At 36.1% G+C, this 15,908-nt stretch overlaps 1 protein-coding gene across 1 annotated transcript in view; it reads right to left on the bottom strand.

The window, feature by feature from the left end:
- Ca-alpha1T (Ca[2+]-channel protein alpha[[1]] subunit T) overlaps positions 1 to 15,908 on the bottom strand; it is a 295,869-nt gene that overhangs the window by 20,647 nt on the left and 259,314 nt on the right. The window contains exons 18-20 of the mRNA XM_017899591.1: positions 6,153 to 6,440; positions 5,104 to 5,255; positions 4,811 to 4,957 (exon numbers count right to left, since the gene is read on the bottom strand). Coding sequence (XP_017755080.1) covers positions 4,811 to 4,957; positions 5,104 to 5,255; positions 6,153 to 6,440 — 587 coding nt within the window. The remainder of the gene's footprint in view (positions 1 to 4,810; positions 4,958 to 5,103; positions 5,256 to 6,152; positions 6,441 to 15,908) is intronic.

Genomic DNA, 15,908 nt, shown 5'->3' with positions numbered 1-15,908 from the left:
CTATATCAAGTGCTTTGACACTTAAATTTAAGATTTTTCAAAAAGTGGAGTTAATCGATTTGTGCAGTGAACGGCTGATATATCCTACAAATTTATTTGACGAATTTAAAAAATTACGAAATAGGTTACACGAAGAAGGCATAAGAAAAGTGTTTTCCATATTCCTGATAATTACCTGTGTGGTACAACTCGAAAGTTTAATTGAAAGTAAACTTGTTTGCGAAAGCATAGGGAAATACAGTCGAGACCCTATTATCCGAACACCTGCTACTCACACGTTCCACTATTCCAATGTTCCACTGCAAACACTTTACTATTCGAATAGAACATTTTCTTCGCTACTTTATACACGTTAACAACTAGCGTGCAATAGCATCAAAGGAGATATCTATGACACCAACTATCGAAAGGGAACGGGAGATCTTTAAGAGCATTTCTGACATTTGGAAAAGGGATTTAGGTTCCTTTAATATTATAGATCATCCGAATATTGTTTTCAATGGTTTCTTCTTCAGAAAAACCTACAGAGTACGCTATTGCATAGCAAATTCGTGTCAAATAAATAACTTTTCGTACCTTGAAATCTCGAAAAATATAACTTTGTACAAATTTCTTTACCTCTCATAATATTTGCATCTCTGAACCAACTGATGATTTCGTATGACATTTTTTTCTATCATAAAAGACAAGGGAGATATTTTAAATGTTCCAGTTAAACGAGACACCTTGTATATCGAAGATACTGCAAATGTACAAAATTGATTTTTCCACCAGTGTTTTCATTCTGTATGTACACATTGAATTTATGTATCAAATTGTTGTATAACGGCCACTCCTTAATACAAAAATAATTGAAAAATTAGAATTTCTGCATATCATATTAATTGGTCCTCCGTTATTATTAATAACATTATCAAGTATTCTAAAATACAATGGAACTACAATTAACTGGCTCTCGATTCATCGAGATTTCGGTTATCAGAAGTCTCGATTGTCCGAAGTCTGCTATTTATTATACAGACAATACACGTTTGTTTATTATGCAGGCAATTGTACGCATATTTGCATATACGCGTGCACGTGTGTCGCGAAAGTGACATGACAAAACAAATATATTATTCATATTCAGGACGAACAAAAATCGGAAATTTTTAGTCCAAAAAATAAAACATAAAATTACACCTTACGAAGAATTAAAAAAAAATTAATAACTGTGTAATATATGAATAAAAAGCTTCTATCAATGATAGTCTTCGATTAAATCTTTGAAATAACTATTATTTTTATCTTTTTATCGTTACCACTCCTCTGTTTCCGAAAAATGTGAGATTTTCTAAAAAGGCATGACCTATTGCTAAAATGAAGTATTACGTAAAAAGTAAGAAAGATAGGAGGTTCATTCTTATCGTACAAATTAGGTGAGAGTATCTCGAGTTTGTCAATGTTCATAATTATAACTATTCGTGCTTATGAATAATTATAATTGGTTATCAAAGTTTAAAAATGAGCGCCCGAGCGAAATTTTTATGCATATTCTTGCATATTTACGAAAAGTTATTTATTTGACACGAATTTGCTATGCAATAGCGTACTCTGTAGGCTTTTCTGAAGAAGAAACCATTGGAAATAATATTCGGATGATCTATAATATTAATAGAACGGTAAAATATATATCGGGAACCTGTAAACTTGATTTCGCCGCCACGCAGCCATTGCTCGCACATCTACTGTGCGTTGGCGAGAAGAAGGCACAGCGTATTTACATCCTCACAGCTAATTGACTCCACTGATACTCCTTCGATTTATTCTGGCTTCCTGTTCCCTACTTTAACTAATTAACTGAGCTCCTGCTGTATAAAATATGCATCTAATCACTATAAAAAAAATACGAGTATTCTCTCTGTTACTGAAAATTCCACTCTACAGCCATTATTACATTCTATTAACCTACGTGATTTATTGACTCGAATGATATACGAAAAATATAATACGCATAAAAATCATTTTTTCTCCATAGTATAGGCAGCACATTTATATGAAATATTGAATTAATTTAAAAAAAAAAACAGCCAGTGTTTCTTCATACTGATTAACACATTAAGTGCCACGAGGGTCCCCAGGGACCGACGCTAGACTTTCCGTTTGGGCCAGGCCAGTCCTCAGGGACCGGCCCAGACTAGGACCAAAAGATGCTAAATTTTGATGTTAAATTCTTCGCCATCTTTGGACCTGACGTTTGGGAATTCCTGTTATAACAATTGGTACAGTATCTCCGAGTTTTATGAACACTTTGCCCACCGAAGTTGAGCACTTAACGTGTTAAAAATTAAAATCGTGCTTGTTCCGTCGTGGAACAAGGAAGACCCGTTACGGTCTTCCAACAGCCAGGTCTTAGGGTCGAACAATTCGGCATCGGAATTTCCCGCTGCATGCCTTCAGCATGTTTCACTGCTTTACCTCTTTTCCTTTGACTTCTCGTGTCGCGGAACACGAGAATCCTGGAAATCCCTAATTTAACGAAATTAGGCGACGGCTCTTAAGACTTGGCTGACAATAGGCCTGAGGGCTCCACGTGGTCCGCACACGTTGGAAGCCTCAGGCCCTCGCTAGGGGTAACAAACGGCCGATGGGGTCACCGGCGCGCGGGTGAACCCCAGGTACCCCACCTTGGAGGAGAGGGTTTCCTCCACTATCGTGGTTTTTCGGGGGAACCTTCCCTCACTCCAAGGTAACGGATTCGCGAACCAAGGGAACGCCCTTGGTCAAAGACACTTCCGAACGAGCTCTCAGAGACATCGGTTCTCTTGAAACAGTTCTCTTCGAATCAGCAACACGCCACGGTTCTTTTCGAAACGTAGACCGTCATAGAGGCGACGCTTTTCTGCTCGTGCAACTTAAACAGTTGCCCAATATTCATTGGCGGGCAACACGTGTCGTAGTCGCGAGACGGCCGTACAACCCGTCGGAAACACGAGAGTTTAGATCGCGACGCGACGCGACAGTGCTGTTTTTACAAGATTATAGCATACACTGGAACTATACGTGAGACTACGATTTGTAATAAACCGAAGCTGCAGGGGTGAATCAATAAGTGAGTTGCTAATTTTCAGTTTAAAAATGAGATATATTGTAGTTACACGAATGCATAGACAAAACATGGTTAATATCCAATACTTTACAGCTCGTTTGCAACAGTCAGGGGTATATTACATGTTGAACATGGAATGTCGTGCAAAAAGTTTGAGCAAGTTTGGGATGTATACTGTTATCTAATTTTGATGAGCAAACATTTATGATTGGTGCACAGTTCGCTGAGAATTAGTATCCGTACGTGGACAAAATGCTGAGAGCTCTTATAATTAGTGGGCAGATAAACGATGCACATTTGCAAGTAGGTCTGATGATGGCAACAATGACTATCAAGTACATAATTTATTTTCAAAAATTTCAGTGTTAATTAGTGTAGCTTTTTTCATTTTGTTAGATTCGTAGGTTTAGATGATAGATAGATAATGAAGAAGTTATTTTCTTAATATTAGTTAAATCGATGTTAATTAGAATATTAAAATGATTATTTAATATGAAACGTGACAAATATGAGAAATAAGATGCGAATGTCTATGCAAACGTATATCTTTATGAGAAATTAAGTAAAGTTATGGGACCTGTGTAAAGATTCCTTATATATACATATATGTTTTTCCTTATAGAAATATTTGCCTAAATTTTAATGGAAATAATAGAAGTATCGATAAGGGACGTAAAGAGTACTTAATCTAAACTCTTGAAAGCTTGTACGAAGAGTGTTGAACTCCAAATTGTCACATAAACGAAGAATAGGTGGTAATCCAAGATTTTAGGTCTGAATGTCTTTAAACAGTAACTGCATAAAGAAAAAAAAAATATAAAAGTAAAGTAATAAGGAAAAATAAAATATTTGTATGTAAAGATATAATTGAAAGCACATATATCTGTATCAAGTAGGTAAAAGTTAACAGAAGAGTTAAGTATTCAAAATTTGATAATAAAGTGTTAGTTACTGAGAAATTAGGATTAGAGTAGTATTGATAATTCAGGGCACTTATTAAAGTGATATTTAAAAATATATAATATTACCATATTATTACTTTCTGTTAGAAGAACAAAAGAGTTAAGTATTAAGAGTTTGACAGTAAAGTGTCAATTACTGAAGAATTAGGATTAGAATAATGTTGAAAATACAGAGCACATATTAAAGTGATATTTAAAAGTATATAGCACTCAATCACTCATTATTGTTATATTATTAATTTCTGTTACAAGAACAAAAGAGTTCAGTATTAAGAGTTTGACAGTAAAGTATCAATTACTGAAGAATTAGGATTAGAGTAATATTGAAAATTCAGAGAACATATTAAAGTGATATTTAAAAGTATATAGCACTCAATCACTCATTATTGCCATATTATTACTTTCTGTTACAAGAACAAAAGAGTTCAGTATTAAGAGTTTGACAGTAAAGTATTAATTACTGAAGAATTAGGATTAGAGCAATATTAAAAATTCAGAGCACATATTAAAGTGATATTTAAAAGTATATAACATTCAATCACTCATTATTGCTATATTAATACTTTCTGTTACAAGGTATAATTATTTGAAATTTTATACATTTGATCCAATCCAAACTTGCAACCCAATAATACCTACAGTATCTTTCTTAACAGGGAATGCAGATATAACTCACTTATTGATTCATCCTTAAACAATTACTTATAAATTTGACTATTTCTTTATCTATGCATATTATTTTGCTTTTATTCAAACTCACGTTGAATTGGAACCAAGTAGAGTGCTTCGACCGTTATTTAGGACAGTAGCTCTACCAGGAGGTTCTTCATCCGTTTGTGACCAACGTTTCCTCCTCAGAGATGGCCGGGACAATTTCCACGAATAACCTCTTTGTATTCTTGGTGGACTGCAACATGAAACGGTTATACAATTTCGACTTGGAACAATATTTTCGTATTGAATATGATCCAATTTAATCCTCATTTTCATATTTGATACGGTTTACTCTGATAACATTATACAAAACCGACTGTGCAAGTAAGACACACTTACCTTGAACTAGATGATTCTCTCGTTGCAGGATTAACGACAGCAGTGACATGGCTTATTCGTCGAGGAAATTGTCCAGCAATGAGATTTTTAGTTGGTATTTTGTTTGAAACGTCTGGTAGCTTTAACAGGCCGGAAGGAATACTACACTGACTCTGCAAAATAAAATTATTAAAGGAGATGACTTAAAATCCACAGATTTTTTAAAGGGATGATAAGAATATTTATACCACTATACTCTATAAACATTATTTAAAGTCTAACTTCAGAAAAATAAACTAAATTTTAACATCAAGAAATTAACATAAATAGAATAATTATATAAAAAAATAGAATAATTAGTTATTTTTTAACATTGATGAACATACGTAAATTTTTCAAGTAATATTTTAATAAATATGATAAATATTATGGTATAATTAAATTAATTAACCCTTTCGATATTTATGTCGAATGTACTCAGGAAAAATTAGCAATTTATTGTTTAATGACGAATATACTTATTATGGAAAAAAAATTCGATTTTTTTTTAAATACGACTTGGATGAAACAAGAAATATATTCGTAATTTCGAATACTTGATTCTTTAATAAATACAGGGTGTCTCAAGAAAACGTATACACACTTTGCATGATTATAAAAACAGTATAAAAAAAAGAAAAGGAAAGGAATTAGAAAGAGTAAGATATTAAAGTGTGTATACGTTTTCTTGGGACACCTTGTATATATACTTCCAATTCCAAATATTGTTTCTTTCAATTAATAAAATAAAAATTGATAAATTTCTCAAAAAAGGCAAATATGAAAATTTGTTATCTTGTTATAATTTAGTTTACTTTTACAGCATAGTGCATTTTCTCTGCTCTCATACTGCGGATATACTCTTAAAAATAATTATACGCACAGCTGGATTTTTAAAATTAAATTGAAACGCTTAAAGGGTTAAAACACACCTGCTATTTACTCATTTACTCCTAATGCAACACAGTTGTGCTTAACATTGGCAAATAATCGTACACTAAACCGAATATTATCTCGAAAAATATACATACGCCTGAACGATCGATGGATTCGATCGACAATGCCGCAGTGGGATAAACAGCTCGACAATTTAGATCTCTGTATCCGACGTCGAGGGTGGTGTTCGGTGAGTCCTGGGGGGTGGCTGCAGTGTGGGTAATTATCGGTGGTTGTCCCGCAGCACCCATCATTTTATTCTCCTTTTGAATGTTACACTTTGGTTCGTCCAGCTGGTGTTTCCAAGCGGTGTTCTGCTTCTCTCTGTTGTTGTCTTTGTACTTGCGCAACTCCTCTGCACTCTGCCACGAATTCTTTCGATCCTAAGATCAAACAATTACACGCTAGAGCGAGTCGTAGGATTTTAGTAAATACTTGGTGTAATAAGTCGGATCTGTTCCATGTGAAGTAACAAATTCAAATTAGTTTGAATTAACCGATTTAAAATCAAATTTTAATTTAAACATGTAGATATATATAGTATGAATTTATTAATATAATAATATTATATATATATTGTGTATAACATACATATATAACATTATAAGTATATTATATTGCCATTTACAATGTTAAATTAATCGAATTTGTATATATATATATTATTATATATTGTTAATATTATTATTTGTACATAGAATTTATTACTTGAATTTGCTATAAATATGATATAATATAATTATGATAACGTTATATATAAATAATAATATAACATAAATAAATTAATGTTTTATATATATATATATATTATAATATAGCGCTGTTAAATTTTATCGATCGCGAGAGAGACATTTTATTGCGCGCGAACGCGATCGACCAGAGATCGCGAATCGATATTTCTACAGAGACAAGTTTGTAACAGAGATCGTATACGAAGATGGATAGAGCCGTGTGCAACGCGAAATCTGCAATCGATCGAGCTCTCGCTGGCCCAGGACCATCTGAATATCTATGAAAGTCAAATCAGAACCTCGGATTGAAATTAAATGACGGACGTCAGGAGAGACCTGAGAGTGAGATATGGGGGTTTGGTTTCCTCCGCGTGCGTCGAACAGGTGCGACACCCTTTTAATCCCTGATTTATCGCGCCCCGTCGCCACCCTTTATTTCTACGTTATTTCCATCGAAACTTTCGTCCCTGATTTACGATTCGGGGTCTCCGTGGAATCCGGAGTTTGGGTTCAAGTCCGTGTTCTTGTTTCTTCGCCACATGTGCAAGGAGTGGCTATTCTCCTGTATCGTTTGAAGTAGAGCAGTAAGAGAGTATAGGGAATCACGAGTTTGTATGTTCGTTTATTTTGTGCGTTTTTTGGAAAAGCAAGTGTCCCATGCCTCTTCTCTACTGTGAAAGAAAGTGCAAATACCGAAGATGGGATGAAAATTAAATATACAACATATAATTATTAATATACAATTACAAAATATTATTATAGTTATATCATCATTTATAATTTAACATTGTTTTATAATATTGTAAAATAATTTATACGAATAATATTACATACTGTAATACATACTATCATGTATGGTATTACGATGTTATTATATATTGCAAGAATTACTATCAATCTATTATAATCTATCATAATAATCAGAGTTTATTATAATTTAAGAGTGCCGCTAAATTTATCAATTTATTCGAAGAAGTATCGTGCAAACGTCAAAACAGTCCAATCAGTTAGCATTATCGAGGCTGAAGATCGGTGACATTTCGTTGGACACGAACCAAGAAGAAAATGTCACCGGCAATAATGTTTCTGGAGATGTTCCTGAAACTAACCCGCGACCACAGCAAGATAAATGACCTTTGACGTGAAAGTAAATCATTATTCGTCGCTCGGCTCAAACAGGGTAAGTAAAGGAAACGGACAAATGGATTGGGCGTGAGCTAAGCGATATACAGGAACCTAGACGAATGGCGGTAGCCAGCAAAGTAACTTCGTGAAGAAATAAACAGGATCCATTTTTAAAGCCGATCGTCATTTGTGACGAAAAGTGGATCTTATACGAGCCATTTCGAGGTCAAATTGACCAACTCCATTTTCCGGGAATTTCTCAATTTTAGTACGATGCTATACGTTGTTACGCAGTATATCAGGCCGTATAATGGATACTAAAGGCTAATGACTGAATGATTAATGTTCAGTCCTTCAGAGTATAAATGATTAATCTCCATGGAGGTGTGATTTCTTTGGCTGCTGTGTTTCACTCGTGATAATCGAAAATATTCGTGACAATACCTTCACAGGAATTTATAATGAATCACATATTCCTAATAACCTAGGTTCTCAAAAATTCCTATTAACCCAGGTTCTCAAAAATTTCTATTGACCTAGGTTCTCAAAAATTCCTATTGACCTAGGTTCTACTAAAAATTATTGCAATCTCATTCCAGGAATCTAAAAGACTCGAAAGATTAGTGCAATCTACGTTCTGGGACCTAGGAAATGAATAACAACAACTCTTCTAGTCACCTCCTTGTCTTTTAGACCTTTGATATTCTCTGTACACGCAGTTACTGATATTTAATAACCAATATCTAACTGCATTTTAGGAAAAGTGGTGACATATCAAAATTGCATGCAGAAATTTGTCAATCATTACTGTATCGTGTCAGGATTCACTTATTCGGCTCAAAGGACCAAGAAATGTTGCGTCGCTTCGCGAGTGAATTCTGTGGAATTCGACAGGCTGTAAGGCCATCTCGCGATTTCGTAATGTTGCCCGTCAAATTAATATCGAGCAACTATTTCAGTTCGCACGAGCAAAAGGAAGTTCGCGGCTGGAGTCGAACGGTAAACTCTTGTACACGCGAGAGGAATTAAACGCTTGATGATCTCGATAAGTAGGCTCTAAAATTCTCTTTTCGGCGTTTCGTAGAGAACTGACTTCGTTGTCGATTCGATTTGAATTGCTCGACGACTCGATTGGAACTCGACTCTTCGACGATTCGAAGAGGACTCTTTCCTAAGATCGGTCTTAGGAAAAATCGGGAGCTCGCCAAATATTATTGGCTGATTTGACCAAGGGCATTCCCTTGGTCCTCGAATCGGTCACCTTGAAGGAAGGGAAGGTTCCCTCAAACGAAGACGGCAGTGGAGGAAACCCTCTCCTCCAAGGTGAGGTACATGGGGTCCACCCGCGCGCTGGTGACCCCATCTATTGCCCCTAGCGAGGGCCCGAGGCTTCCAACGTGTGCGGACCACGTGGAGCCCTCAGGCCTATTGTCAGCCAAGTCTTAAGAGCCGTCGCCTAATTTCGTTAAATTAGGGATTTCCAGGATTCTCGTGTTCCGCGACACGAGAAGTCAAAGAAAAAAGGTAAAGCAGTCAAACATGCTGAAGGCATGGAGCAGGAAATTCCGATACCGAATTGTTTGACTCTAAGACCTGGCTGTTGGAAGACCGTAACGGGTCATCTTTGCTCCACGACGGAACACGAGTCCTGAATATGGAATTTGATAAAGAATAAGAAAAATCTAGAGAAATTGTGTTTGAAATTATATATTAACCCTTTTACAGGTCAATAAAGATACGGTGTGTGGCCACAAAAATTGCCTAATTTTTGTATAACTCGATATCGTTAGATTTATTTATCCCTGTTGGTGACTTTCGCCGGATATGCGTCCATAGCGCTCTAAGGGTTAAAACACATTATTGTGTAAAGATACGTCTAAAGTTCACAAAAGAATTAATAAATCTTGTTCATCCTTAGTAACCTTGCATGTTACGTATCACTGCTCTTTCAACGGAAATTAATTTCGACCAGTACGACATCCACGTCGAAATTTAATACGTCAGCAAAGGGTTAATTAAATAATTCAGTGAATCTCGCGAGTGATCATATACCTTTGCGATTCACATAGAGATAATTATTTCATTCGAATTCCCTTTATATTCCTCTTTTCGATTATTTATCAATCGTTACGCACAGTATAAATAATTAGCGAACGAAAAATCCCACGAGTTTATATTTCGCTTCGCTGCTTACTATTAATACGCTTAAAACAATTTGCTAAATGTAATATCGATTTGCTGTCGTTTGTTTCCTTAGCTGTTGGCGATGCAAAGAAATTTTTTGCTGCCAGATTTTAAACAGGCATTCGCTTCATATATCTTAATTTGATTAATGGTAGCGCTGTCCACTGATCGATAAATAAACTTCCCTTGATAGATTGCTTTACTCTCGTCTTCAAACAAATTACTTCCTACACAAAATGTTTGAAAAGTGCGGGCATAACTCGCGATGGTCGATAAAGCTTGTAAAAAGATGCGGCAAACTCGTGACGAACCTGTAACTTCGTAAACAGTGTTTCAGACGTGTTTAGTCCTCTTTTTAATTTGTAAAGCAACCTTCGTTTCCCTGATTAATGTTTGCACGGGGAATACAAAATGGCCGACATAGGGTTTCGATGCAAGATTTGAAGAGAATAACCGCGCTATAATAACTTTCTTACGAGTTAATTTCGTTAATGATTTCAGCACGCTCGGGATTTATATCTTAACACGTTAAACGCTACGTCGATTCTTGGAAACTGATATTAAAATTTTTGTTTAGACAACGTGAAATATGGTAACGTTCAACTAAAAATAAAGTTAAGGAAATAATATTTATAACAGTGGGATAATAAATAAATATAATTATGTGGTATTGCGAGCAGCGAAGGATGTTAATAAAGGAAATAGTATTAACACATTGCGTACGGGTGACGAGATATCTCGTCGTAGCAAGCCGAACGTTGCGGCTGAGCGACGAGATATCTCGTTTTCAGGTTCATTCGACTCAATGATTTAAGGAATTAACACGTTGACTGCCACGCGCATTTTACGTGGTTTGCCCATGGCGCCAACATGAATATTTTATTATGCGATGCATATTATGTTGAAATATTATTTACAACAGATAAGGTGAGTTGTATAATCGCGTTTAATGTATTTTTCGTGGTGGGGGTCACCGGTGACCCCCGAGGCGCTGTAGACCATTTTTGCCATTATCAATTGTTTAAAAAGCAACTCGAAAAAATATTTCAATTCCCGATTTTAGGATGAAGTTAGCGATGTATTTAGTGAAATATTTTGATGACGAAGATTGCATTTCATCGAGCAATTACGTACAGAAAAAACGTGGTCACGAATTTAAAAAGAAACCTGGAAGTGTGCGAAATGTAAGGCGATTTTGCAAAGCGCGCTATGAAAATAATTCAAATCAGCTAGGAAGAACGAGAGCAAAGAATTGCACTAAAAAAGTGGTGACATATTGTGCCGACTGTTTTGGTTCACCTTTTCTTCGTATAAATAAAATTATTTTTGCATGTTCTGTATGGCATTAATTTCTTCGAATCATTATAGTAACAATGGTGCTATTTAAAAATTTATCAGTATCGATATTTACTCTAATTATGTATTTTTACTAATGGTCGCGTCGCCGGTCCCCGGTGATCCCCATGGCAGTCAACGTGTTGAAAATAGATTTTCTTGTTACGTTATCAGGATAACGAAGAATTGTTTGAGATTTATTCGAGAATTCGAGTATTTCGAATATAATATGCGAATGTCTCATCGTTAGGTTGTTCGTTCCATTCAGTTGCTCCATGTACTATGCGTTGTAGACAAGAAGTCCGCTGCTTGGCAAAGGACAAGGGGGATTTTCCCCTCGCTCCGCCTAACATGCTCACTCACAGTCCCCGCTCTTCTATGATACTACCGAATCCACTACCTTCAGGTTCGATAACGTTATACGTTGACATAGACGTGAGATATCGGTAAAATTCTTGTGCTCGAATAATACATTGTAAGTCTGCGAATATGAAAGTAATACTACACGAGCAAAACGTGATTATTTTCAGTTATACTTAGTAAATATCGAACACATATTTAATACGCGTGTGAAATATAAGTATAGTTAACACGTTAACTATACTTCTCCAAGGACCGGCGCTAGACTTTCCGTTTGGGCCCGGCCGATACTCGGAGAGCGGCCCAAACTAGGACCAAAAGGTGTTAAATTTCGGTGTTAAATTATACGCCATCTGTGGATCTAACGTTTGAGAATTCTTGTTATAACAACTGGTACAGTATTTCCCACTTTTATGAACACTTCGTCTGTCATCGATGGCCCACTTGACGTCCGAGTCTGGGCCTGACCGAAACGACAAGCAAAACGGGATGGGCACTTAACGTGTTAAATAAAATTCTGAAATAAACATTCATCGAAAGAATCTGAAGTTAATACTTTGGGGATAAGTCTTCGACACCCTTGCATCTATTTCTTGCGTCTGTCTGACTTTGTCTCGATTGTTCCGTTCGCTTTCTTTGTCACACAGTGCTATAATATATGATCAGGCTAATAGGAGATCATTTCTGTTAATAAGGGAAGTGTGCTCAACTCTACTACAATGATGTTAGAATGAGTAGGTTGGTAAGAGATAATGGGAATTCCCATGTTTTGCTCAGCGGACTTCTTGTCTGCAACGCATAGTACATCAAGTCTCCTGTAACGCGGTGTTTTTATAACGCGATTTCCATACAACGCAGAGCGAAAATTGCGACAGCACCCTTACAATGCGCTTTTCGTACAAAAACATTCCAATAATTCAAATGGCTGAATAGTATGATGATGAATAATAAAACGATCTAATTGTAGTATCCTCGATGTATGAACCACATGATAAGAATGTCTGAATTCTGATCAGACTGAATCGGTTTCATAAGTGTTTGAGAATAAAACATTTGTTTCAGAAATAAATATAAATAAGAAGAAATATGGAATAAAATCGATGGATAGGAGAACTTATGATAGAAAAGATTATAACACATTGCGTTCTGCACAGAAATCTCTAGACACACGCCAGGGTCCGCACGTTTTGACGAGACAGTGCAGCGACATCTAAGGTCCATAACAGATGGCGCGCGAAACGCGAGAAAACTCGTGAGCGGTACGCAATGCGTTAATAAGGGCTTTTGATAGACGCTCAAAAGATAATTATATAAAACAAAGTAATAAACCGTTTAATTTTAACACGTTAGAATTCTATTTTAAATTAGAATGCGTCGCTAATATGTATCAAATTAAATTCTTTCGTTGGAAACTATTTTTTTAGGTTATAATTTTATTATACGAATTATGTATTATATTCGATAAACCTAAATTCAAATATGTAAAAATCTACATATTCATTGCCATTTCTATTATAAAATTTTATCTATTAACCGTATCAATCGCAACTTGATATTTTCAGAATACAGTTTGTACATAGGTCTGATTTATGTATAATTTATTTATTTTTGAGATTCTATATAACGCGGTAGGTATTCGTTCAATTTGTATTATTTTTGAGTTTCTTATAGCACGGTTCCTATATAACACGATATAAATTAATCTGATTTGTCTTATTACTATGTTTACCATAACGCGGTTTACATGGAACGCATTTCCTGATTTCGATTAATTCTGATTTTCTTGTAACACAGTTTCCATATAACGCGGTACGAATTAATCGCATTATGGGAGACATGACTGTAGTTCATATTCGTTTCTTTTTTATTTTGTTTTACGAATCTCTTACTAATCCATTTCTTCTCGGTTTTATATATTTTCCTTACAGATTTACAAATTTCTCAAGAACATATTGGACAACGAGCAAACGTTTAGACTTAAGTAGCTATAAGATAGATTTTAGGCTTACAAGGAGTGTGCATGTCCTTCGGGTCGTAGATTTAGTTGGAACTTCGCAGGTTTGTAGATTTAGTCATCCAGTTCAAGAAAATATATTATTATGAGGACAACTACTCGATAATTTTCGAGATACTTATATAGGATTGGAATGAGTATGGCCTTAGAAGAGTATCGGGAGTGTTTGCACTTAGAACAAAGATGACCACGCGCAAGAAGATCGAATGGCTGTGTATGACAGCCGAGTGCAATGGGCAAATGGAAGTTAATTTATGAGTGCGGTGTGTGTTCGAAGTACCTGGTCCACCGAGGTTGCTGGGAAAGAGGCATGATTAGGAAGGAAGACCCGAGTGTGAAAAAAGGACAGAATGAATGGTTTAAATAAGAGTGCAAGGGCACGGGCGAGTCAGGGTGTGTAAGAAGTCCAAGTCAGTCTAACAGTTCAGTCTAAGACAGTCCATCAGTCAGTCGAAGAATGTCCAAAGTGTAAGAGTTTGCAGTGAAAGACAGTGTGTCAAAGTCTAAAGTCAGTTTACAAGAGTCAGTTTAAGAAAAACCAAAAGAGCGTGCCCGTAGCGAATCTCTCTTGTTTCATAGTCAGCCGCTGTCATTCTATTTATAAGCTTATTTTATTCTATTAAGAAGCGAGCAATACTATCTTGAGTCAATCCACCCAAAATTCGATCCTACATTTATGATTAGAGTTTTATTATTGCCTTAATTGCAGATTTATTTCGAATATTTATCAAGTGCCATTGTGACCTAATGGCGATATGCGAAAATTCCCACGCTGATGGTAATTTTCGAATGTTGCCGTTAGGCTACAATGCTACTTGATAATTGGATGACCAAATCTACAAACCTGCAAAGTTTCAACTAAATCAATGACTCGAAGGACTTACACCTTCCTTATAAGTTTCTTGTGCGCGCTTTCCGTACAAAGATAAGCTACCTAACCTGGAGCGAAGACATACATGTAGGAATATACTTAGATTGGCGAACTACAAGGAATAAAGATGTTATTTAATTCCAATATATTTTCATTACAAGCTAAAGAGACTTAAGGTACAAACTAAAAAATTAAACTAATAACGCAACTCACACTCACACGTCAACTCTTCGAACTCCGTAAAGAACTGTCACCAATTCGTCTCTGTTTCAAACCTCTTATAGCACTCTCGCCAATAGGACTGCCCCAAACAGCCCTTGTACCCTCATTTGAACCTTGCACTCTGTCTTCTTTCATACTCAAGCTTTCCTTCTCAATCACGCATTTCTGATAGCCTCGTTCTCAGTGAGCCACGTACCCTAAACATTTAAACGCCTTTCGCTCTTCACTTACATTCCATAACGATAAATATCCCTTTCATCCGATCCTTGCACGCGGTCACTCGTCCTTCCATGCGCACTTCAGACGTCGCTGTAAACATGCGGCCTAAACTCTAGGTTGCTTATAGATTGTTTATTGTCCGTCACCAGCTATATAGGATCAAGTGTTTCTCTGCATTCACTCTTAACACTAGAACTACCGATCTTTAATGGGAATCTAACTATGACCTGCACAGATTATAGTAATTTCAGCGATACGATGAATATGAGTGAATATATCGATTACAGTTCTTCCTTAATACGAGTTGATACCAATTTTATTCTTAAAGCAGGTGTATGTGTTCGGTGATTGCAAAAAGGAAAATTCTGGGACCAGTCATTTCGACTGGGTTGGTAGTTCTAGTCTTAAACCTACTATTCCTACATACATTTGTAAGAATGTATGTGGGAATGAAATATAAGGACAGCCCTGAAAGAATGTTAACTGTGTTTGAGCTTGGAAAAAATGACCGCGTGCAAGAGGAACGAATGTAAGGGATGTTTATGACAGAGCCGAATACGATAAACGAGTGAAAGTCTATGAATGCGCCTGAGTGTTTAGGATACGTGATCGACCGATTGAGAAAGAGAACGTAGGTATAGATGAGGACAGAATGAATGGTTTAAATAAGGGCACAAGGGCGCGGGCAAGACAGTTCCTTCGGGAGAGTTGGTTTAGAGAGTTCCTCGAGGAGAGTCTTTTAGAGAGTTTACGAGAGCGTTCGTTTAGCCAGTTTAACACGTTGAGTGCT

This window comes from Eufriesea mexicana, unplaced genomic scaffold (assembly GCF_001483705.2).
Source record: "Eufriesea mexicana isolate 0111107269 unplaced genomic scaffold, ASM148370v2 scaffold953, whole genome shotgun sequence".
NCBI classification, from domain to species: domain Eukaryota; kingdom Metazoa; phylum Arthropoda; class Insecta; order Hymenoptera; family Apidae; genus Eufriesea; species Eufriesea mexicana.
Note: the sequence above shows the minus strand (reverse complement) of the source record. Positions and strands in the feature narration are given on the sequence as shown.